The 26,880-nt window shown below is 37.4% G+C and overlaps 1 protein-coding gene across 1 annotated transcript; it reads left to right on the top strand.

The window, feature by feature from the left end:
* The first annotated feature begins 541 nt into the window (after positions 1–541).
* On the top strand, positions 542–26,880 carry LOC142546692 (sister chromatid cohesion protein SCC2-like). The gene is given in 29 exon segments (XM_075654543.1): positions 542–956; positions 1,899–2,008; positions 2,778–2,956; positions 3,031–3,124; positions 3,209–3,465; positions 6,760–6,867; positions 7,003–7,114; positions 7,577–7,670; positions 7,756–7,942; positions 8,042–8,464; positions 8,536–9,065; positions 9,142–9,355; positions 9,425–9,475; positions 9,616–9,774; positions 9,850–9,936; positions 9,938–10,018; positions 10,341–10,640; positions 10,936–11,088; positions 12,079–12,248; positions 22,691–22,799; positions 23,468–23,635; positions 23,715–23,819; positions 23,895–24,128; positions 24,681–24,814; positions 24,895–25,176; positions 25,261–25,612; positions 25,992–26,084; positions 26,191–26,316; positions 26,418–26,880. Coding segments are annotated over 29 exon segments (5,358 nt in total). The 5' UTR covers positions 542–729; the 3' UTR covers positions 26,637–26,880.

The raw sequence follows: 26,880 nt of genomic DNA, 5'->3' as shown, positions 1-26,880 counted from the left end.
ATTTTTATTTTTTAACTTAAATTTCTAAATTTTTACACCTTTTATTTTATGATTTTTATAACTTTTAATTTTAAAATTCAAATTTTAATCTTTTAAAAAACTTAATAAAAATTACAAAATTTCAAATGTGATATTTTTTTTAAATTCAAATTTTTATTTAAAAAAACAAAAATCAACTGTTCACAAAAATACTAGTAATAATGATGAGTAAGTCTCTTGCGAGACAATCTCATGAATCTTTATCTGTGAGACGAGTCAACCCTATTGATATTCACAATAAAAAATAATACTCTTAGGATAACAAATAATACTTTTTATGGATAACTCAAATAAAAGATTCATCTCACAAAATACGATTTTTTCTCAATAATTATTATATTATTATGTTGTGAAAAGGCGTAGGTGACAAGCCATACTACGTGTATGCCGCACGGAGCGTAATACGACGCCGTACGAAGAACAATTCACTGCCGCGAATAAGGGTATTCCCGTCACTCCAATCATTTATATAGCCAGGAGCCCATATGGCACAGAGACTGCGATCTCGCTCCTGTGCTTTTAGCATCTAAAAAATTCGCAAAATTTTATAGTACTTTTTCCCCGCCATTTATCATTCTCTCTCCTCCAACTCTCTCTAGGGCTACAACATTTCTCCCCTAAATCGAAACCCCATCAATCCTCGTATCGCTCCTCAAATCGACGAATTTCCACTCCCAATTAACTTCCGAGATGTGGAATTCCGGAAGTGGTGATCTCCCCTGTGGAATAAGCCTCTCCAATACAGTCCACTCCGAAGTGGCGCCGTGCTTGCCGTTGCCCTCGCTTCCTGTGTTCTGCGGGGCACTGGATCAGGAACTCCGCCTGTTTGATGACGAAAGGTCCAGGTGGTCGTCTAATCAAGGTGATGTTGCTGGAAAGATTGTTGATCTCCTCCGGAACACTGATGTTAGTTACCTGTAAGTTTGCTTTGATGTTTCTTTCTCATATTTTATTTTGGAATTTTAGGTGTTTGATTGGATGGATTTTAGCTTAGTTAGTGTATGATAATTGTTATGTCGTACGGGATTGGATTTGGAGCTACAGTAGTTTGGATTGATGATCTACAGGTACTGGATAAGGGGGACAGCCTATTTACTCCTGGGAGTAATGATGTTGATTGTCAGAAACTTTTTACCGTTTTAAACTGACACATGTGAAGTATGAGCAACCAAATGGTTGTGCATGTAAATGTACTTTAGGAATAAGAAAAGCTGATGGGATGTACGTCTGAGTGAGGGTTCTGACAAGCTGATGGAACTTTAGTCAGTTTTTTTTAAAAGAAAGTCAATTCCATTTGTTAATTTTCATCAAATATAAAATGCTAACTGTTTTCAACAGTATGCTGTGAATTTATCCTTTTGCCTTTAGCAAATCATTCAAAATCATGTTTTTATATGAACAATCTGATGCCTTTCTTTTACTCAACACAATTAGTATGTTTGGTCAGTTAAAATTCGACATTGGTCCGTGTAAACCCTTGCTCTTTACATAACATTTGTGTGGAAAGTGGAAACTTTGGAAAGGAATTTCTTTGCTTATATGTTGCTTTGACCCATGTCCGTTGCTTTTCGTATTTCACCCGTTAGGAAAATGGACAAGCATGAATCAGTTGGTGAGAGTAAGTTTTGTTCAAATTGCCTATATTTATTTGATGTGGTTATTGTAAATGAAAAATTACTTCGTGGATTGTGAGACATTCACTCAACATTCTAAAATTGTATTTTCTCTATGAGGACCTGCTTTTTGATGTTTTCTATTCCAAAGCAGGAAAGTTTTTTGGTACAAAAGTTTTAGGAATTATCTTAGATTTATTCAGGTAGATTTCACTTGAGCTGCATATTTGGAAAATTCGTTTGTAGGAATCTCAAAGACCAATCAAGCATTCAACCAGGTGCCTCTATTGGGAACTCTAACCTTTTCAATGAAGTTTTGAGGCATGATCCTGATGCATTTGGGTGTGTTGCCCCAGGTAAAATGGTTCATGAATGGGTTTTGAATATTTTTTATTTTGTATCAAACAGCAACTTTCTTGTAGGACATCTTGCCTTTTAGAATATTCTTTAGTTTCATAACCCTGTCACTGTGGATAGATATAATTAGTGAACATTGCTGTTTCATCGCAGCATGCTGTTTTCTGTGCGTTGTTTCTTGAATCTAGCTTATAAACTGTGCAATAGCCCTCTTCATATATCGTTAAAATTTATGCGTTTCTTAATGGAAGAAACCAATTTTGAAGTCATTCAATGGTCGCTAATGATTAGAGATAGTTTAAGTTTAAGCCTATAGGTTGAAAGGAGTTTAATGACTTTCTACCAATCTCACCACTGCCATGACATGTTGACTCCTAAACTTTGCTCTCATTTAACCCTGTTTAGCAATTTCAAGTTGTATTGGGTAATTGTTGAAAATCGCGCTTCGCGATTATTGCTCTAATACATGTTGACATTGAACAACTTACCCTACTTTTACCCTTTTAGTTGCTTATTTATCATTTAATTTTCTTCATCCAGTTTGTTATAGATTATTTAAAGGAAATTCTGCTGCTACAAACTTGGCCTTAATTGAGAGAACCGTAATTACAGATTTTCTTGGGTTCTCTACTTCATCTCATATAATAGCATTCCCGGAATATTATATGATTTGCATCAAACGTTCACTGTTCTGAATGGTGTCATCTGTGTGCTAATATCAGCAATGGTTGCCTGGCTCATACTTATTTTACTCTTCAAGTTTCTCAGGTTCTATCGAGGAGCCAATGCATAGAAGTGGTTTAACTGAATCAACTCCCTTTGAGCGGAACATGCCTGTGCACAGTCAGTTGCTGAGAGAGACTGGTGAAATGAGGAGAGGTGCTGACCAAGTTCAGGCAGACTCTGTTGGAACTAGCAAACACCAGCAAGACCATTATGTTGACAAAGTAAGTTATGCTACCGACTTCTACTGTGATTTAAGGTCTTTTTGTTAGCCAACTGTTTTTTTGGTTATATACAGAAAGTTTTAAATTCTTCTAGAAAGCCAAAAGTGAAACAGAAAGGAAAAGATGGTTTTTTACCTGGGACTTGTCCTGATTCCCGTGACTATCAAGGTATTAACTTTTGGTTTCTACATCATCGTGTTAATTATGTCTTCATGTATATGTTTTAATGAGCAGAACATGGTCTCTTTCCAGACACAGCTATTGCCGACTTTTGTGAAATGTTGGAGGAATTATGTGGCAGAGCAGAAGTTTTTGGCGAGGATCGAGATGAAGTAGAATTGATACCATTGCCCTTTGCTGATCTAAAGGCACTTACGAATCAAATTCTGTCCATGCGAGCCAAAAAAATTCTCCATATGGTGCATGTAGATCTTCTTTCAAAGATATTGAAGGTCTTAGATCACCAGATTCACCGAGCAGAAGGACTGTCAATAAATTATAATTATCATGTAAGATTGCAATTTTGATAACTATATACACTTATATCCATGCCGAGTTTCTTGTTTTTTCGAAGAAGTTGCCAAGGGTGATCATTCTGGTGTATAGTGGGAGGGGTTTCTTGTTGGTCTGATGGACAGCTCTCTAGCTGAAATGTAATTCTTTTCACTTTTAGACCCATACCGATGTACAATGGTGTGATCTGGGAGTCATATTTTCTGGCCCAAGTTCTCATTATAAATTCTAATAGTTACCTATTTCCTAGGCGCTGTTGTGGACTTGGAATCCCTTAGTTGCTGGCTCAGTAATTTCAATTATTTTTGTGAAATCTTATTGTTGAGTTCCTATTATCATTTTGCTTGAATCATTTTGATTTGGTCTTTCTAAAAGTGTTTTCTGTAGATTCTCAATGGCTCTCATGCAGATTTTCTTTAGAATTATTTGATTTTACCTCTTTGACGTTTATGCTTTTGAGCTGCCATTTTTGTCCGATATTTTAATTATTAATATCTCTGTTGCAACAATATTGATAATGAAATTTCTAGGTAGCGTTACTAATGCATGTGGTCGTATCTTTTTTACTGGTTTCATGATGAGCCAAACGGGACAAGAAGTATATTTATTGGAAGCAAAAGGCACACTAAGGCTTATAAGTCTTTCCTTTCGTCTTTGATTACTATCTATACATTGAAGGTGCGCTTAAAAGTGATCTTGAGCCTCTAGCCCACACCATGGACTTGGGCTTTATTAATGGACTAAGCCCTTAGCTTGGGTTGAGGCGCAATGGCAGAGCCTTGAGTCTCGAGCCTTGGCATGTCTTGTGCGGTTTCAATAACTATGACAAGAAGTGTTCTGGACTTGCTTCTGTTCAACAGTTTTCCTGGTTGACTGACGTATTTTTATGGTACTCTATGAATGTACCGCTGACCTGATATTTTTGTTTATGTTTGATGTTTGGACCTATATGCGACATAGTACGCAAAAACTCTTGTCATGCTTGCATAAGTGTTTGACATACTCATTATTTAAATATGCGCACACATAATTAGATGTCCGTAGGAGAAATAATTTGTTGTTATAAACTCTCGCTGTCCTTTTTGTTAGTGTTTGAATGAAATGAGTATTTATCAATTGATGCATTACGTTGTGCTGGTGAAATATGTTAGGCCCTCAGGAACTGCTGGCAGTTATGGCTGTGTTAACCAAATGACCTCCTGGAACTTAGAGAAGATATCTAAACCAAAATTTATGTTGCACGGTTATGTTGGACTAATTAAGAAGTAATTTAAATAAGTGTAAAAACATAATTTTTTTGTTTGTTTAGTGGACAAATTGATTTATCTCCAACATATACTCCATAGTTATTGCCTGGAGCCCCCACAACCTTGATTGATTGGCTATTGGTAATTTTTTTGTTGTTCTGCACCACCCGAAAAAGGATTCTTGTGGTTGAATGATGTCTAAATGCGTTAAAACTATTCCTTCTTTACTTGCTAGATGCAGTTAACATGTCTCCCTGGTTTTGTTATTTATTCACTTTCCTTTTGTCTTGTTTTCGGTATGAATTCCCTTATTTGTGCTATTTCCAAAAAATAAAATAATAATAATAATAATAATAAAGTGGTGACATCACTTGAAAGTGGAAAAAAAGAGTCCTATTTCTGCGTATCAGTTTGTTGATGTTTAAAGATTGGGAAACTTAAAGCATTACACCGGTTTCGTAATATTCATGCTAAGAGCAGTTCTTTCAGAACTGAACTGGACCGGCCGGTTCGACCAGGAACCGGTCACGGGTCCGGTCTGGACAACTCCCAAAAACCGTTTTACTTGTTAAACAGGTCAAGAATTGGTCGGACATGTATTGAATCGATGAATCGGTCAAAAAGCAGTTGGACCTATTCGCATTTTTTTAATTTCATTTTTGATTATATATAAGATTATTTGTATTTTGAACTTTGTTAAAAATATTATTTTAGTAGTATTAGAGCTTAATTGGTTTTTTTAAACCTTGATGAAAATATATTTTTATTATGTGTACACATTTAATATCTTTAAAATCTAAATAAATATATTATTTACTATATTATATTATTATTTTATATAATATTACAGTGTTTCTGTCCAATCAACCATCCGGTTGAATTGTTGAACTGTTATTTTAGGGTAAACCGGTTCAATCGTCGGTCCGGTTATGAAAATATTGGCTAATTTTAATCACCAATCATGATAGTATGAAGAATTTGTTTACTTGAGTTCCTCCATTCGACATTATTTAATGGTGAGCTAAGTATTTATATTCTTAGATTAAGTAATTTAAATTTTCAAAAGAATGATATTCAATCTATGACAGTCAATTTTGCATTTCATGCATTTGAATTTGATTGTTCCATATAACGTGCCTGTCCGGTCTATTCCGTACTACTCAGTTTGTAGTTTATTAACATATAAAAAGTATGAGAAAAATTCTTAATAGATGTCGGACCTTGGCAATCGTTTCATTAATGGCTGTCCGCTGTTTATAATTGCAGATTTTTTATTTCACAACTGAAATCCTTTTATAATAATGACTCCTGTCATAGTAACCAACTCCAGTCAGCCCTATCTTGCGTATACAAATATAGCTAGATTGCACGGATGTTTACTCTTTTTTAAATATCTCAACCCTGGTTTCCATTTGAGGAAACTAAACCACCATGCATTGATATAACTATCCCACATGAGTGGATTCGTGGCTGCATGCCCAAATCTAAGCATGTCAGAACTGATTCCCAATTTTATTCGAAGCAACTAGGTCATCCACCAATGACTGTTTGCTCAACAACCCATCAGCTGTTACTTGTGAGAATCTGCCCTGAATGAAGGTTAATGTCAAGCATTCTCTGGAGGGCCAGATCTTTTCTGTGTGCATTTTTCAACCTTTTTTATTTTGGACTCACAAGATGGAGATCTTTTCATATAGCACTTGTGCATATTCTAATTGAGTTTTACTGAATCTACAATAGAATGTTTTGCGTGTTTCACAAAATCAGATCGTTTCTTATTCATATGTACCTTTACTTGATTTTTTACGGTTCTAGGTCTTGTTTGCTTAGGATTTTGTTATCAAGTTTCAGTAACCCTTTCTAAGAACTTATAGTGGGGTGGAGGTTACACACTCCCTGCAGACGATTTCCGGGTGTTTCTTTTTCCCTACCTTTGACTCGTTTAACGGTTCCCTTCTCCAGTTGTCAAGTTTACGTGGTTAGCATTCATTTATCTTTGCTGCTCATGCTTAATGTTCATTAATTATTTTCCTTATGTTCCAGCTGGATGCTGACGTTGTATCAACCATTTATTGCTCTCTCGAGTCAATCCATGGAGCTTTAGCTATTATGACTCATGATGATATGCCTAAACAGCTTTACAAAGAAGAGGTAAGCATTTAAGTTCATTTGGTGTGTGAAAATATCTGGGGATGTAATCTTGCTTTTAGTTCCTTGCTGCACAAAATTCTGTATAAAGTTTCCAGATTATTGATATTTTTCAATAATTTTGCCTCTTCATATCAGAATATTGAAAGAATCCTGGATTTCTCAAGGCATCAAATTTTGGATGTTATGTTTGCTTGTGATCCAGCATACCGTGCTATGCATAAGCCAACTGATATCGGAGCCATTGATGGTATGCTATGCTGCTAGCCAGTCTGCCCTTTCTGTTACTTGAGTTATTTACCTTTTTACACGACAATCATGTAGAATGACTTCTTAAGTTAGTGTTTTATCTCCTCAAAAGTTGCTTCTTAACTCTCTTGGATGTACAGCAAGACCTGAATTTACCTCTTTGTTTGTTGAAAATATGTAAAGATTTCTATTTTTCCATAATGCATAGATTGTCATTTTGTTCTCCTGTGGCAATAATGAATTTCTTTTCTACTATGTGGATGTGGTGTCCATTCAGCTCGATCATTATTCTTCCTTTAAGGTTATGGAGTGGATGCAAGTAGAGCAAGGTCTCATGTTTCTTGCTTTTGGATCTTAGCTTCCCCTTTGTATAATGTCTTACATTTTACACTTTTATCCTGATGATCAAATGTCCTTGTTTATTTTTTTCTAGCTGTTTGTTAATTTTCCTTTTGAATATTAGATGAAGAAGATGAAGAAGCAGCTGATTTTGGTTCAGCTAGTAAAAAAAGACGAACCTCGAAGAGTGTAAAAGAAAAGAAATCCACAACAAACAAGTACAATGATGACTTTATATTTTTTTCTGACGATGTTTTGGTTTAAGGTTTTTCTTCTCAGAATAATTAGAATTTTTTTCTACAGGGGGCTTTCTGTCGTGAATACTGTAACTCAGAAGTTGTGCACTATTCTTAGTTTTCTAAAACAGTTTCTGTCAATAGAGCGCTTTTCCGATAGTTGCATTCTCCAGCTCGTGAGAACTAGTTTGCAGACACTTTTGGTTGATAACATCCCACTTTTGCAGCTGAAAGCAATCAGTTTAATTGGTGGGGTAATGGAATCAGCTTACCTAGTACCTGTTCTGGTCTATCTCTAATTTTCTACATTTTCTGCTTGTGCTGAGTCACATTTTTGTCAAATTGGCAAACAGATATATTACATGTATACTCAACATAGATCTTATGTGATGGATGAAACTGTTCAAATCATTCTAAAGTCACCACTCTCTAAGCGAGTACCAAGAGCCTATCATCTTCCCGATGAAGAGCAGAGACAAATTCAGTTAGTCACAGCTCTGTTCATTCAAATGGTTCAGTATAGTGCCAATCTTCCTGAAGTTGTTAGGTCCGAAAATCCATTAGTGGAGGTTTCAGTTGACCCTGGATACCCTTCCAAATGCTACGAGGCAATTACGGAATCTTGCTGCCTCTTTTGGACTCGAATTCTTCAGAGACTTGCCAGCACAAAAAGTCAGGATGCATCTGAGCTGAAGATGATAATGGAAAATCTTGTCATGGATTTACTCACTACTCTGAACTTACCAGAGTATCCTGCCTCAGCTGCTATTCTAGAGGTACCCTTTTTACAGTTATTCTTTGGATGGACATTATTATCTGCTTCATATTTATGTAATGTTTTTTGCAGGTTCTTTGCGTGTTACTACTTCAAAATGCTGGGCTGAAATCTAAAGATATTACAGCTCGGATAATGGCCATTGACCTACTGGGTACAATTGCTGCAAGGTTGAAGCACGATGCTGTCCTGTGCAGGAATGACAAATTTTGGATCTTGCAGGAGTTCATTAATAGTGAAATTGTCGATCCAAGTTATGAAGAGGATGCATGCTCTGTTTGTAAGGGTGCAATAAGTGAAAGGTCTGTATACGTGTGTCAAGGTTGTCAGAGAAGATTTCATGTTGATTGTATGGAAGGAATGGAGAATGAAGTTCATTATCGAAACTCAGATTGCCAGATCTGTCTGTGCGAGAGACAACTTCTTGTCTTGAAAACATACTGTGTGTCCCAGGACAAGGACGACCAAAAAAAGAATCGAAATCAGTCGAAAAAGTCTTCTAGACATGACACTGTGACAATACAGGATATTGTTCAACAAATGCTTCTCAATTATCTGCAGGATGTGCGGTCCGAAGATGACACACACCTCTTTGCACGATGGTAAGCACTAAAGAAAAACCATTGGTTATTTATACATTAAAATTTCATAAACCTATGAAAATATTTTGACATGCAGGTTTTATCTTTGCCTATGGTATAAGGATGACCACCCTGCGTCCGAACAAAAAATCTACTACTACCTCACTAGGATAAAATCAAGAGCAATTGTGCGCGAGTCTTCTTCATTTTCATCCTCCCTGACACGGGATTCAGTTAAAAAGTTAGCTTTGGCATTAGGACAAAATAGTTCTTTCGCCAGAGGGTTTGACAAGATTCTTCAAGTGCTCCTGGTAGATGAACATTGATTCTTTAATAAGCTAGCATTTGGATATTTATTCTTACGATTTTACTATTATCAGGCAAGTCTAAGGGACAACTCACCCACGATTCGTTCTAAAGCAATGCGAGCGGTTTGTTTATAAGTCTTTTTTTAGATACCATGCCTCCTGGCTTCCTTTTCTTCTAGTTTTTTTCTTTTCAGCACCATCTGACATTGAAAGTCGAGGAGCCTTGACCTCTTCATTGTATACTCTTCTCTTTGGGACAACAGGTTAGTATCATTGTAGAAGCTGATCCAGAGGTTTTGGGTGATAAGTTTGTCCACTTGGCTGTTGAGGGAAGGTTTTGTGACTCTGCCATATCTGTCAGAGAATCTGCTCTTGAGCTTGTTGGTCGCCATATTGCATCACATCCTGATGTTGGTCTAAAGGTATTTCAGTTGCAAATACTTGATTTGATACTTATGGGGTTGATTTGATTTCTAACTTTTGGTTACTTTTTCCAGTATTTTGAGAAGGTAGCGGAGAGAATCAAGGATACAGGGATTAGTGTGCGAAAACGTGCTATCAAAATCATCAAGGATATGTGTACCCTCTGATACTGGATTTTCACTATTTTCCGCTGCTTGCTTTGAAATAATATCTCGCATAAATGATGAAGAATCCAGCGTACAGGTGTTTGATTCTATTTTGTTAGCTGCACTCAAACTACTTTTTCTTAGGAGTTGAACTCTTGTATGTATGTTGGTTTGTTAAATCATGTCCCCAAACTCATAGCCTCTGCTGGGGCATGGGTGCCGTTGCTTCTGTGAATCTGGCAATGCAATGGAATCCTCTGCTGCTGATTATTTTTTTGAATATTTTCCTGATTGCTTCTTTGTTGTAATTATTTCTTATTTTCTGATAGCTTGAATATTACTTTGTTTTTTATCTTTAAGCTGTTTTTAGATCCTCTGTTGTTTCATTCGTGTGTTCTTGATGTCATTCTCCTTTTCAGGACCTTGTCTGCAAGACTTTTTTCGAATTTTGGTTTGAGGAGCATTCAGGCATGCAGACCCATTCATTTAAAGATGGAAGTTGTGTCCCATTGGAAGTGGCTAAGAAGACGGAACAAATTGTAGAGATGCTAAGAAGGATGTCTAGTCATAAACCACTTGTTACTGTTATTAAAAGAAACTTATCCCTTGATTTCTTTCCACAATCAGCCAAAGCTGCTGGAATAAATCCCGTATTACTTGCTTCAGTACGTAGACGCTGTGAGTTGATGTGCAAGTGTTTGTTGGAAAAAGTATTGCAGGTAATGCTTTTGGATAAAGTGGATTCATATTTGTATGCCATTCCTTGTATGTATTTAGATTGTTTTGTTCCAATTTTCTGTAAATTCAGTATAATATCTTCTCTACCCAGGAATTACCAAGTTTATCATTTTGGAAATTAATATGTCCCTTTGCTTCTTTGATGAAACAAGGCAACAAAAAATTTTCAAGGACTATAATATCCTTGTAATATTGTGGCATTTTCACTCTTTTTTTTTCTCTAAAAGTAATCTTTATCCGGCAGTGCTAATTGTCGAATTTGCCATGTTCCTCCAGGTTAGTGAAGTAAGTAGTGAGGAAGGAGAAGAGCTCATGCTACCATATGCTTTACTATTGCATGCCTTCTGTTTGGCGGATCCTACTCTATGCGTGCCAACTTCTGATCCTTCTCAGTTTGTGGTCACCCTACAACCATATCTGAAAAGTCAGGTCAATCAAATTTCTTTCCCAGTAACACAACCCATACAAATGAATATACTTTATAATACGTTTATGTTGTGGCATGGATTCAGGCAATGAATGCGTAACAAAAGTCTCTCATGAATAAATATGATGGTTTTAACCTCTCAGTATTGAGATTCTTGTTGACTGTGTGCTCAGCATTCCACATTTATTGTTGGAATATCACATTTTGTTTCTTGGATGTTCTTACCACTTTTTAAAGTTGGGTGGCTGTAATGTAATCAACTAGTTAATAGGAATCAACCTATGTTGTGAGAAATGTCTTGCAGCTACCAGTTGGAGATAATGATTTTCTTTATCTACTCTACAAGAGTAACTGAATTTATTTTAAACATGGCGTCATTGATGTTTTCAGCTGTTGGTGATTTTGAAATCTTTCCGGGCTGAATAACTCTTGTACCGTGTCTGGTGTTTTTTTCCCTTTCTCTTTCAACTTTGGACTTTCAATGAGATCAAACCCCAAGCAAACGACAGTATTTATTCGGTGTAAAGTTTAGTGGGTTGTATAGAGTGCCTTGTCTAGATGATATTCAGTTGTGTATGTTATGATCATGTATATCATATTTCTAGGTTCTTTTTTCTCATGAATAGCACGCTGCTGAGTGATTTTTACTTTCTCTGTTAGTTGACTACTAGTCAAGGGGTTAAGATACTTAGGACTTTTGAATTCTCATTTTAATAGGCACAAAGGACTGAGTACACATTTTATTTAAATTGAAACTTGATTTGCGATCCTAAGGTTGAGGTGGAATCAGAAATCTGGTGTCTTAAGAGAGTATGTTTATAATTATATGAAAATGTCATTAGCACAGACTCGTGAACGGGAGATGCAAGTATTTGTGTGAGGTCACACAGGTACTTATTTCTTGATCTTGCTGAAAACCATAATAGCAAAATATTCTCGAAAGTCTTATATTTAAATTGTGAATGAGTTAACAAGTTTTTCCCTTTTTGCAGTCCGACAATCGGGTGACTGCCCAGCTATTGGAGAGCATAATATTTTTAATCGATTCTGTCTTGCCTTTGTTGCGCAAGCTTCCTCAAACTGTTTGCGATGAACTTGAACAAGATCTAAAGCAAATGATTGTTCGACATTCTTTCCTGACAGTTGTCCATGCTTGCATCAAGTATTCTACTTCTCTCTGTTATTTGTCTTTTGTTTTCTGTCAATTGAAAATGCATTTACTACAAGGATTTTATACCACTACCTCTTCAATAATCGGAACTTTCACTACATCCAGTATGTTCCTTTCTGATGATTGAAGGCTGTTGAGTTGATATCATTAACATTTTTTGGTGACTTTTAAGTACAATCGATGGCCAACTTTTTTGGTGAAAGAAGGCATTTAAGGTGGCTTTCTAATGTGGGAATTCTCTGTTATTAAGAGAAAAGTAACTATTTTTTCTTTTTGGAAGGTCAGATTTCAGTAAGTGAAATATGATTCTTTGATCTTTGGCTGTTCATGCTGTTGAATTCCTCAAAATCTTTTGTAATTATTGTTTTATATATTTTGTTGAAGGCATTAGTGTTGATTTTTTTTCCATCTTCCATAGCACAGTGTTTTTTCTGATGATTATATATAGATTCTCGGACATGTAGCATTTGTTATGGTTAAATTATTCAAGTTCTGGTTTGTATGACAATTAAGGCAAAGATTTCATGGAGTGGATAGACATGTGAAGCGGTGTAAACAGTTGCTTCATCGAGTGAAAATTCTTATATTTCTCTCTAAGTCCTCATCCTTAAAAAATGACTGAAGATCTTGTTCGCATGGAGCTTAAGATAATTTTATTTTATTTGTTATTATATGAGAGGGTGGTCACCCAACATTAATCAACTATCTAACTGCTACTCTTCTACACGAACCAATTCCCGTCTTGTCTTCCTAATGATATCTTGTAGGCCTACAGGAGGAGTCAAAATAGTTTTGTATCCTCTTTCAAATTTCAGAGCTTCTGCATCCAAAAAATCAGCAGCCCTATTTTGTTACTGGTAGATATGCTTGATTCTAATTTCCCAGTTTCTTGCAAAGAGGTTTGTACAGATAGAAATCAAATTGAGTAAGTATGAACCTGGCATCCCCTCTTTTTCAGCTACTCGACCACTACCTTTGACTCAATCCCAAGTAAAATCTTCTTGTGTCCTGCCTCCACGCTAGTTCCGACCCCTTGCAAACAGCCCAAACCTCCTCAATCGAGCACCATCCTATGTTATACAAGAATCCCGTGATGTAATCGCATAATTCATTTCGCGGTAACCCACCCCCGCCTGCCTTTCAAGTACTCTTCTTGCAAATTCCATCTACATCGAGAGAGTACCACCCTTTGGGAGGAGGTATCCACCTAACTATGCAGTTGACATATACCTGGTCGTGGCTTGGCATAACCTTTATAGAATCAAAGGCTATTTAATTTCTCTGAATTGGTTATTTAGCCACTCCACTAGGACCACATCCATTTTCTTCTTGTTGAACACAAATTTATTTCGCCAATGCCAAACCCAACATCGTGCAATGGCAAAGAGAATACTCCATTCCATAGCTTCATTGTTATGATGTCCATGATCCAAATTCGCCATAAGCCACTTGTCAAAGCTTAGATTCAGAATCTTTTGAAACTCATTAATAGACGTTAAGCTTCTCCAGGTTCTCCTTGCTTCCCACATTTTCGGAAAATATGATCCACGTCTTCCAGATAGTTGTGACACAGAGCACACATTACTCACAATCTTGCCACGCCTTACTATACAAATAAAGGCTCTTATCCAATAAGGAACTTCCAGTTTCCAAATGGTTCCCAAGAGTTTTCCTTTTCTGTTCATGCATGTCCATTAGCAGCTCGTAAGCCAAGCTGATTGGGAATTTCCCGTTGCTGGTTGTACCCCAGCAGATATTGTCTTCTATATCCTCTACCTCACTCAGCGTACAAGTATCCAATTATTTTCCACAAGGGTAGGTAACATCCCATTTAAGGCTTCTCAATTCCAACCCCATCTCTGATCTGATGTTCATAGGCTGTTTTGTTCTCTCACCTATATCAATGTCCTGGAGTAGATAATGATTCAGTGGTTCATTTCCCAACCACTTATCAGTATTAGATGGACGATCAGGAGGCATTCTAGTGATGTGGGATCCACGAGTAGTACAGGTGAGCGACAATCTGATTGGGAATTTCTCTGTTTCTGTCCTAGTAGAGTGGAATGAGGGAACTAAGTGGTGGTTCTCAGCGATTTACGGCCCGTGCAACCCAAGGAATAGAGAATTGTTTTGGGAAGAACTTGCAGGTCTGAACTCCATTTGCGGGAATAATTGGTGTGTCGGCGGAGATTTCAACGTTGTTAGGAATCTGAGCGAAAAGATGAACAGCACCTCTAACACCACAAGTATGCGATGTTTTGACACTTTGATCGAGGAGTTGGGTCTGCAAGATCCTCCTTTACTAAATGCAAGGTTCACTTGGACAAACTTCAGGGATAATCCAATCTGCTGCAGATTCGATAGGTTCCTTATTTCTGGGGGGTGGAAGGATCTTTTCCCAACTTTCAGGCAAACAGTGCTGCCGAGAATCACTTCGGATCATCATCCAATAGTATTGGACACTACGAAGTTGAAATGGGGCCCTTCTCCTTTCAGATTCGAAAATGTTTGGTTGTCACACAATAAGTTCCAAGAGTCTCTGGCAGAATGGTGGGGCAGCGGGCATACTCAAGGATGGGAAGGTTATAAGTTTACGATGAAGCTCAAAGAAACAAAAAATAAGGTTCAGAATTGGAATAAAGAGGTTTTTGGAAACATAAGTGAGAAAATTTCAGAGCTCAGAAATAAAGTTAACCGGTTAGATGCGCGAGAGGAGGAGGGAAGGTGGTCGGAGTGCCTAAATGAGATTCGGAGAGAGGTAAGATGTGAGTTGGAGACTATGATCATTCGAAAATTACAGATGGACAGTCAGAAGGCGAAAGTAAAATGGTTGAAAGATGGGGACCAAAACTCTAAATTCTTCCATTCACTTTTGAAGAACAGGAGAAACAGAGCGATTTTAGACAAGTTAGAGTTGGAAGATGGGTCATTGCTCACAGATGAGTTGCAGATTGAGAATGAAATCATTGGGTATTATCACCATTTATACAAAAAATCTGAAGGGGATGGATCGGGTCTAGATGGGGTGGAATGGATGCCAATTAACTTAACGGAGGCAGAGCAGTTGGAACAGCCTTTCTCGGAGGAGGATATCAGAGGAGCAGTGCTTGAATGCGACGGTGCAAAAGCACCGGGGCTGGATGGGTTTACTTTAGCCTTTTATCAGAAAAGTTGGGATACGATTAAAAATGACCTTATGAAAGTGTTTGCTGATTTTTTCGAAGATGGTATTGTTAATGGAAAAACGAACGAAATACATTTGCTTGATCCCAAAGAAAAAAGATGCAACGAAGGTCAAAGACTTTAGACCTATCAGCCTAATTACGAGTTTGTACAAAATTTTGGCAAAGGTCTTGACGAATCGATTGAAAAAAGTCTTGAGCAAAACAGTGGCGGAAAATTAGTGCGCTTTTATTCAAGGAAGGCAGATAACAGATTGTTGTCTCATAGCAAACGAAGTTGTGGAGGAGTACAGAAGGAAAAAGAAAAAAAGATGTATATTGAAGGTTGATTTGGAAAAAACATATGACAATGTGGATTGGTGATTTTTAGATTTTGTGCTTCAAAAGAAGGGGTTTGGGGCTAAGTGGAGGAAGTGGATCAATGGTTGCGTTTCAAATGTATTGTATTCAGTTTTCATCAAGGGTAGACCAAGAGGGAAGTTCAAGGGGGAAAGGGGCCTCAGACAAGGAGACCCCTTATCCCTTTTTTTGTTTAACTTAGTGATCGATGGGCTAGGGAGATTGGTTGATAATGCTAAATCGACACATGCAGTGAGAGGACTTGTAGTTGGGAAAGATAAGTAGAAATTTCACACTTACAATTTGCAGATGATACTCTGTTCCTTGTCCAAACAGAGGGTCACTTGTTAACCGTTGTTGAATTACTAAAATCTTTCCGCTCAAAATCAGGACTTAAGATAAACTTTGATAAAAGTTCCTTGTTGGGACTGAATCATTCTGATGAAGAGGTCGACGGTCTAGCGGAAGCGGTGGGTTGCAAGAAAGAACAGTGGCCGATTACATTTTGGACACCGATAGTTACTAAGATGTCAACAAAACTGGCAAGCTGGAAAAATGCATTTTTATCTAGGGGTGGGCGACTGACCTTGATTACTTCGGTGTTAAGCGCTTTGCCTACTTACTTCATGTCACTTTTCATGGTACCTCAGCGAGTAGCGAAGCAAATGGAAACTTTAATGAGGAATTTTTTTTGGGACGGAGCGGACGGGGAGACTCATTGCCATGTTGTTAATTGGACTCAAGTGTGCAAACCGAAAGAATTGGGAGGTTTAGGATTGGGGAGTGTACGACCGAGGAATAAAGCTCTGCTAGGGAAGTGGTGGTGGAGATGTGCGGTAGAACAAGATTCTATGTGGAAAAGAGTTGTGGGAAGCATATATGGATTTGAAGATAATGGATGGGATATAACGGAGGCTAGGAATTCGACGTTCAGAAGCCCTTGGAAGTTTATTTCTCGGTCCCACTCGTCTTGTCAACACTTGATTGGTACGTTGCTTAAGGGAGGGAATGTACTACGGTTTTGGGAGGACTTGTGGGTGGGCGGGTGGTCTTTCAAAGATCGGTTTCCTCACCTTTTTCTTCTATCTTCGTCTACTAATAAACCAATTGCTAATTTTTAATCTGTCTCAGCTAGTCAGGGTGATTCGGTCTTTCAGTGAGATGTGAGGTTCAAAAGAGGGTTGAATGATGTCGAGTTGGGAGAGTATACTTCCCTTTTAGGAATCTTAGAGTCAGTTTCTTTGAGTGTGGGTTCGTCTGATGCCAGGGTGTGGTTAGGGGAGTCGTCGGGTGTTTTTTCTGTTAGCTCTCTTTACTCTTCTTTTTTCCCAGGTATAAATAATTTTTTTCACCTTATTACACTAACATCTGGAAAGTACCGATTCCACAAGAGGTAAAGGTTTTTTCTTGGATAGTTGCGTTGGGCAGATTGCAAACTTGTGACACTTTACAGAAGAAACAACCAAGTCGGGTCTTATGTCCACAGTGGTGCATCTTGTGCAAGAAAAATGAGGAGAATCAAGATCATCTTCTGATACAATGTTCTTTTACAAGACGCATTTGGATAAAGGTTATGCAACACCTGGGATTCGAGTGGGTTTTTCAGCATCTTCGAGAGATATGTTTGTCATGGAGAACGGTTTACTCACGGGAATGGAAGTTAAAATTTTCTGGTATATCATTGTGCATTGTATCTTTTGGTCGACATGGATGGAGCGCAATAACAGAATTTTCAGTGACAAAGAACAGTCGTCGGAGGTTTTACGGGAGCAGATTAGATTCACAGTAGCTAAATGGACGACTACCGTGCCAGTGTTTCATCATTTACTTTTATCAGATTTAGTTAGGGATTGGCGCTTCATTTACATCTGAACTTCTAATGCATAATTATTATGTGGGTATTAATGTAACCTAAAAGAAATTATTAATGTAAGCTAAATGTAACCTAAAATATTATTAATCTAATAAATTTATAGTTTCCTATCAAAAAAAAAGTATTAGATGCTCCCTGTTTTGCTTGGAGGCTCCTACTAGTAGAAGCATTGCGTACGTATTTATCCTTCACTACTCGTGCCCAGAGGCTCTCCTTCTCTTCCAATAAACACCAGCCCAGTTTAGCCATGATGGCTAGATTGATTTGATACTGCCTTCTAATTCCAAGGCCTCCCATAGACTTTGGGTTAGTAACAACTTCCCATTTAACCAAGTGACATTTCCGTTCCCCATATTTTCCGCCCATAAGAAATTCCGAATTGTTTTCTCAATATCAGAGGAGATTCCCAGGAGTAAAAGGTTTGTTTGCATAGTGTAAAGTGGGATAGCATTAAGCACCGATTGCACTAATACCTTCCGTCTTGCAAAACTCAAGTACTTGGTTTTACATCCCTCAAGCCTCTATTTTATTCTTTCCAGCACCTGCTTGTATAGATTATTAGTGACTCTTTCATGTAACTTCACACGTTCCTTCATCAATAACCCGAAACTCTGCATCGGCGCTACTCTTTGCAACAATTGTTTGTTTCTTACTTCTTGAAGTGACCAAGTTGCCCCACAGCTTGGTGAAATATCAAGAAGTTGATTTGCAATCTTCAACCTTTCCCAGGAGTTTCTTTAAGATATCTCAGAATATGGTTTACAGTCTTTAGGTGTCTTCGGGCAGGTGAATGCATGTATTGACTAGCGATACTCGCATCGTCAGCAATATATGATCGTGTAAGAAAGAGGTAAACCAATTTACCAACCAGGCGTTGGTATATCCCCAAGTCCATGGATGGCTCATCGTCTATAATCTTGCTCCAATTTCTTTCCAATTGAGTTCTCACTGGTTTGCAAACCAACTTCCCGGTTTCTTACAGTAGTTCGAGGGTGTATTTTCTATGAGAAATGAAAATAACTTCTTTACTTCTAGCCCCTTCCATCCAAAAGAAATATTTCAAGGATCCCAAGTCTTTCACTTGGAATTCTTCCTTCAGCTGGTTCTTGAGCTTATGAATCTCGGTAATATCATCTCCCGTGGCTGTGATTATGATATCATCTACATACACAATTAGAATGACTATTTTTTTAGCTTCTCATTTTTTGATGAACATATTGTGCTCGACCTTTCCTTGAATATATTCAAATCGAGTAAAAGTTGAACTGAATCTAGTAAACCATGTGCATGGGGACTCTTTCAAACCATACAATGATTTTTTAAGCTTGCAGATTTTACTCGGTTCTTGTTCTAACTCAAACCCTGGTGGAATCTTCATATACTCTTCTTCATCAAGGCTTCTATTAAAAAAGACATTCTTTACATCAAGCTGATGCAACTCCCGATCTAGGTTTGCTACTAGAGATAGGAGAATCAAACAGAATCAAGTTTGGCTAGGAGAGCAAATGTTTCTTCATAATCAATTTCATATGTTTGTGTGAAACTTTGTGCCACTAACCGAGCCTTGTACCTTTCAACTTCTCCATCTGCGTTGTATTTCACAGTGAAAACCCATCTACTGCCAACCACCTTTTTGTCCTTTGGTAAGTCAACCACCTCCTAAGTTCCATTTTCATGCAATGCTCTCAATTCTTCCTGCATGGCCTAATTCTGCTTTGGGTCTTTTAGAGCTTTGTGTATATCTTTTGGAACTTTTACACCATCAATGTTCGCTGTCAAAAACTTAAGAAAAGCTAATTTTGTGCAGGTTAGAAAATTTGGGATATGGTGTTTAGTGCATGATCTTATCCCTTTCCGCACTGCAATAGGCGGCTCCAAGTCACTGTTCTTAATAGAAACCGATTCTTGGTTCAATGATTGAGCTTGCTGAGGAGTCTTCGGACTGCGAGAATAGGTTTGAAGATGAGGTTTCATGGAAGTAGGTTTTCCTCCGATTTTGATGTGAAACTGGACTTGACTGACTTGGATCGGGAATAAGAATGAAACTTAAATTCACTTGTACAAGTGGTGTACTATCATGTTCACGCACGAGTTCAGTAGGTGCAGAATGTATGGGTTATGGTGAGACATCTTGTGATATAGGAAATGATACAGTGGGATTCCAATTCCCGTGTCTATCCAAATTTTCCCCTGGTAGACGGTCGTTGAAATAGGACATCCTATTTTCAAAAAAAGTTACATCACAGAAGACTGGAATGCTTGAGGAAGGGAGAAACATTTGTTTCTTTTTTGGGTCAGAGAATACCCAACGAAGACACCTTTAAATGGTTTCAGGTCGAGTTTACTTCGATTGGGTTGTGTATCATGGACATAGGCAACACAACCAAACACTTTTGGAGACAACGGATTAAAAAGATTCACGGTTGGGAACTAGTCAACAAGAACATTCAAAGGAGTTTTGAATTGAAGGGTCTTTGAAGGTAGGCGATTAATTAATCAAGCAGACGTAGATTAGCCTACCCCAATAAGTATTAGGAACAAAACTACTGAACATAAGAGATCGTGCATTCAACAACCCCATTTTGCTTATGTGTGTCAACACAAAAACTTTGGTGGTGTATCCCATTACCCTTCAAATATTGGCAAAATTCACGAGAAAATTATTGCCGACCATTATCTATTCAAAGAACCTGGATGGTGGACTGGAAAACATTTTAGAACAAATTTGTGAAATTGTTTGAACCAATTAAAGGCCTCTGATTTACTTTTTATCAAATACACCAACAAACCCAAGTATGGTCATCAATAAAAGTAATAAACCAGTAAGTTCCATTAAAAATTAGATGTTCGACTTATACCCCAGATATCACTATGAATCAGGTGAAAATGGTTTGTTTGTCTGGGACATATAATAACTTCTGGATTGTTTTGTAGAAGAACAATAGTCACAGCGAAACAATTTTTTTTCTTTATTGATGAAAAGATGAGGATACAACATCTACATATAAAAGAAATTTGATGTCCCAAACGTTGATGCCATAGACGACATGCAACAACCTTGTATTTTTCACTTAATAGTATTGGAATTCTCAACTCTCGAAAGTTAGTACATTCCATCTTTCTTCTTAGCAATGTCAATCATCTTTCACGAAGAATGGTCCTGAAATTCACTATGAGAGGAGAAAAAGGTCACAATGCAATCCATGCCATGTGTCAACTTACTAACAAACAACAAATTGTATGTCAACTTAGGTACAAAAAGAACGAATTTCAAAATAATATTGGATAAGCACACCGTGACCTGGCTCACGTCTGGTGACGTTTTTCCATCTGCCATCCCCACATTTATTCTGTTGTTGACAGTTGGTATAATCATCAAAGACTTCCATGGACCCTGTCATATGATCAGAATCCCCATTATCTACAATCCAACAATTAGGTTGTTATGACTTGGACACAAAGGTTTGGCTGATTGTACCTGTTTGTGCCATAGCACCAGTAGGAGATTTAGAGTTTTGACCATCAGCATTTGTTGAAAGTTTGGTCTGGTGGAGGAGTTGCCATAACATGTCTTCAAGTCCAGCATTGGTGTTGGAACTTGATTTAGCCAAGTGAGCAAATTTTGGGTTCCTGTGTAGTTTTCGTGTCTTCCCATCGGCATGTTTGCCATGCAAATCCCAACAAGTCTCACGTTTGTGGCATAGTTTGTTTCGACAGTTGTTACGTTTGTTTGTCACAAGGGCAGAACCTCGAGTTTCCAAAGGTTGTGAGTCTTGTTGTGAGGAAGTTAACATCGCATGTTTCCTGCTTTCTTCTCGACTTAGTTCCGCAAAAGATTCACGCATAGTGGGGAATGGCTTCACACCCAACAACCTCCCCGCACTTCATCTAAGTCTGGATTTAGCCCATGAAATAAATCAGATGTACGCTATCTTTCCAGCATATTTTTGTACGTCTCGACATCGGTAGAAAGCGCCCATCCAATTCCATAAAAGAGACCAATTTCTTGCCACAATTCCACGAGGGAATTGTGATATTCTGTAACAGTGAGACTGCCTTATTTGGTGTTGCGGATTTTTGAGCGAATCTCGGAACGTTGAGATGTATTTTTGAGATCAGAATAAGTTTCCTGGTCTGCATCCTAGATCTCCTTAACAATATGGTAAAAAAGAATGTTCGACCAATGCTTGGTTCCATAGAATTGATGAGCCAAGCCATGACAATCGAGTTTTCAGCCTCCCAAGTGCTATAACCAGCCGTGGTTTCTCCATGGGCAGTAATTGCTCCAACCAGGTAGCTGATTTTCCTCTTCCCTTGATGACAAGCATGACGGACGGACACCATTCTCGAAAATTCACACCATTAAGTTTGTGTTGCGTAATTTGTAGAGACTGGTCGTCAAACGAAGGAACATAAAAGGATTTGGATACGGTTGTCGCGGTTTCCATGGTGGAGGATACTTCGGAGGCCATTTTGCGAACAATGAAACAAACACAAATGAATCAAAGACAAGGCAGCAGTATCGCCTTCTTTGGTACCATGAAAAAGAACTGGACAAACTTTCTTGTTTTCCACTTTATTAATTCTGATACATAATATATACATGTTTGTCTGCATACAATATAAGGGAAGATAATAATGAAAATCCCTAATTGATTATTCAAATCCTATTCTATCTTTATGATTATATTATGTACACTTTCCTATTTTATCTAAGAAAAAAATACAATAGAATATATTTTCAATAATCTCCAACAATTTACTATTAGCCTGAATGTTGGCAACATTTTTTACTGGGTGATTTGTTTTATTGACCTGGTGGGAAGAGTTTCCTGACACTATATTTTTTCTCTCTGGCTCTGCAATTTTATACTTTGTTCTTAAATTTGTAAGTTGTATTGTAGCTGAGTATTTGACTGTCTCTAGTTTCTTAAATAGGCTTCATAAGATTGGGATCAGTTTCAATTTCAGTTTTGTGTTAATGCTACATTGTTTTGCATCTGTTTTCTGAGGTATGTATCGTGTCTTTCGAATATCAGGTGCTTGTGCTCCGTGGGAAAGGTAGCAGGAAAAGGGGCAAGTGTGGTTGAATATCTTATTCAGTTGTTCTATAAACGCCTGGATGCCTTGGGATTTAATAACAAGCAGGTTCCTGTTTGTCATACAAATTTTAGGGTTTTTGTTTGATCTTAGCTAATTATACTCATTTCAAATGCTTAAAAAACATACAAAAGATGTTTTTGGTTAACTTTTCTGCTGTGGGGCGCATTAATTCTTCTTTTCCCTTACATGCTCTATTTCTTTATCTATTATTCGTTCTTTTGCTATATCCTACATAATTTTTTTTCAAGGCCATTGCACGTGCATGCACCAACTTCTCCTTTACAGTGATGTTTGGGATTTGTAATTTCTTGATTATGTTATGGTTTATGAGATTTTTAAGATAGCAAATATGACATGTTATCATATCTTGTTATATTCCAAAGTAACATAGACAATTATGTTATGACAAACAGATTGTTTCTTGTGGACGCAATTGTTTTCTACTTTAAATTTGTTAAAGATATGAAACACATATTGAAGGAGATTAAGCTTAGTCTTGTCTTGGAATGATAGACGTTGCTATTTGTGCATTTATGCTAACCTAGATACATCAACCCCTCTGCAATTGCTGCTAGTTTATTCGTGTTCAGCTAATTATATTAAATTATCTTATTCCTTCATCCCCTCACACAGCTGTTACTCTTTTTAGTTTTTCACTTGCTTGAATATCTCAGGTTTCGTGAACAGATGGTCACTAATTTTTATCTTGTCAGCAAGTAGGTCGGTCTCTTTTTTGCTTGGGGTTGTTAATACGCTATAGTAGTTCTCTGTTGGCTACATCTTCTTCCAACACAAGGATGGTGGATGTCACAAGCAGTGTTAACTTGTTTAAAAAGTATCTTCAGGCTGAAGATTTCATCATTAAGGTCCGCTCGTTACAGGTATCCGCTGTACTGCTAAAGTTTTGGAACATATTTTAAATATTATAAAATTCATTATGTAATTTTGTATTCTCTTCAGGCCTTAGGATATGTTTTAATTGCTCGGCCTGAATTTATGTTGCAAAAGGATGTTGGTAAAATCTTGGAGGCTACACTTTCCTCTGATACTGATGATCGTCTGAAGGTATTCTTATTTTTGTTGATCCCACCATGGCACCATCCTTTTTTCTATATTTTGTTAATGCTATTTTTGGTGCAGATGCAATCATTACAGAACATGTATGAATACCTTCTGCATGCGGAAAGTCAACTGGAATCTGATAAAGCTAGTAAAAATGAAGTTGGTCATTCGATTGATGGTGTCCAAAGTGTGCCTGTTGCTGCAGGGGCTGGTGATACTAACATATGTGGTGGCATAGTTCAGCTGTATTGGGATAACATCCTAGGGAGATGTTTGGATGTGAATGAACAAGTGCGCCAAGCAGCTCTAAAGGTTCTTTTTTTTCTTCGGTTCCAGCTTTTAGTCATGAGATACTCTTGACACCCTACCCCATCTCGTGCACACACTCGCACCATATCCAAAATGAATAAAATAAATATCCCAATTTTTTTTCCCTCAAGTATGTTTTCACGACGGTGATTGTATTGCTAGTTCAAGACCCAAAAATAAAGTTGCATTTGGATCGATGGATTTCAAATATATTCAAATGTATTTTGCAGTTTTGAAAAAAAATACCATAAGGTTCAAATCCATCCATTGCATGTTTATATAATGTATTATGTTAATTAAGATAAATTTCAAGTTCATTAAGAATGAAGTCATTTGAATCTATTTTACTTTGTGCAACTAATATGTAAATAATTAAGGTATGAATTTAAGATTTCTTCAATTGTTTTATTGATATCAATAAATAAATAATTGAAATACCATCTCCCAAATGCAACCTAAGTTCCAACATTCCTATTTTAAACGCCTAATACTCTATCAGAATTTACAATAATAATCGTTATTGATTAATTTTGTTTGTTTCTCACCTGTGCACAGATTGTGGAAGTTGTGTTGCGTCAAGGTCTTGTACATCCAATTACTTGTGTTCCATATCTTATTGCTCTTGAAACAGATCCTCAGGAGGTTAACTCAAAGCTGGCTCATCACCTGCTGATGAATATGAATGAAAAGTATGTTCATTTATGTGATATTCATTCATTTCTCTCTGCACCTTGAACTGTTGTTGGAACTTATTGATTGCTTTCTTCAGGTATCCAGCTTTTTTCGAAAGCCGTCTGGGAGATGGACTTCAGTTGTCGTTTATGTTCATACATAGCATGAATGATGCTATGGCAGAAATTTCAAACCATAAAGTTCATCACAGTGTGAAGGGAAGGTCTGATGCTGGCACTTCAGCTTATGCCCGACTAGGGGTTTCTCGGATTTACAAGCTCATTCGCACAAATCGTGTTTCGAGAAATAGGTTTATGTCTTCAGTTGTTCGCAAGTTTGAAATGCCTAGGTGGAATAATTACGTTATACCTTTCCTCATGTGAGTTATGTCGCTTGTACTCATTGTCGTTTTTATACTTGCTCATGCTTGGAAATGCCACTCAGATTATTTTTGTTTCCACAGGTACTGTACAGAAATTCTTGCTTTGTTACCTTTTACCGCCCCTGATGAGCCTCTTTATCTGATATATACTATAAACCGATTGGTACAAGTTCGAGCTGGGATATTAGAATCAAACATGAAGGATTTCTTGCATTCCGTAGAAGGAATTTATCCAAAAGGTAATGGAAATGGGATAGTTCAGTCTGATCAAACTATTCAATATGTCAGCGAAAGATCCATGTACATTGATGGGAATCACAAAATATCTGAAGAGTTTCCGGGTCGTCATTTATCTGGAGATCCTCAGTCCAAGAATTCAGATAATTTGGAAGATTCCTATTGCATGCCAAAAATTGATTTACAGAAAATTCAGGTACATGAATAACTGTTGGGAAGAATACACAATACCACCTTGACTACCCATGGTTCAGACTTTAGCCTTCTCGACCATGATAGTGCTCCTTTACACACATCTTTGAAGCCACAAAGCCTATGTATTTGTCAAGAATAAATACACTTCTATATATGACTTGAAAAATGCATTGCTTAGTGTGCCTAGTGGTATTGGATTTATTTTTGAAACGCGGAAGTTGATGCACGTTTTGTTCAACAACAGGAGTTATCTTTTCTGTTTCCACTTGTAAAATTCGATTCACGATATTCTAGTTTTCTGTGAATTGGTTGTGCTGTAATTCCTTTGACTTTTACATTTTCAAATAACTCAGGCTTCTCCATTTTTGGATCTGTCGCAGGCCGATTGTCTGGCAAGTGGTGCCATCCAACTTCTTTTGAAGCTGAAACGGCATCTCAAGATTGTTTTCGGCCTTGATGATGCCCGCTGCCAGGTAATGGCTCTTAACATGACCTGCTCCTGCTATAATACAATCACAAATATGGTCATTTGATTTCAAATATATTCGATCCAAGTCTGGTCTTTTTTTCTTTGGTTAGGCGTACTCACCAAATGAACCCCCTAAACCCGGGGAGAGTTTGTTGCGGCAGAACATTTTATTTAATATTAGCGATGTAAACATAGACCCACCAAACACCAGTGAAGATTTCTTGAGGAGGTATCAGGTAATTTTAAACCATTGCCCTGACTGTATTTTTTCACTTGCATTTTAGGCCTTGTTTACTAGATGATTTGTTCCCTTTGTATATAATTCTGCGCTTCTCAGGATTTCAAGAATGCATTGAAAGAAGATACTGTTGATTACTCAACCTACACTGCCAACATCAAAAAGAAACGGCCCCCTCCAAGAAGAGGTGGGAAGGCCAGCCGAATGGCTGATGCCGAAGATGATGATGACTATGAGGATGAAAATTGGACTAATGGAGTGAACAGGATAAATAGGAGTGGCAGAAAAGGTGGTGTAAGAACTAGGCAACGGTGTTAGTAGGAAATGCTTAAAAAGTAAACCTAACTTGTATAGTACATAGATAGGAGGAAACAAAATCAACTGGAGATAGAATGTGAAAAGAAATTGAAATTTAGAAATTTCTAAAGGTGGGATGTGATTTTAAAAATATTCTAGGCAATTTTTGGTGGACGGTGAGGTTAAGCTTGTACTTGTTGGTACCCAATTTGTATAGTATTTTTACATTCTATCACGTTTTTTAAATGAATTATGTGTTGTTTTC

Source organism: Primulina tabacum, chromosome 5 (assembly GCF_025594145.1).
Source record: "Primulina tabacum isolate GXHZ01 chromosome 5, ASM2559414v2, whole genome shotgun sequence".
Lineage (NCBI taxonomy): Eukaryota > Viridiplantae > Streptophyta > Magnoliopsida > Lamiales > Gesneriaceae > Primulina > Primulina tabacum.
This window is presented reverse-complemented; position numbering and strand designations above follow the sequence as displayed.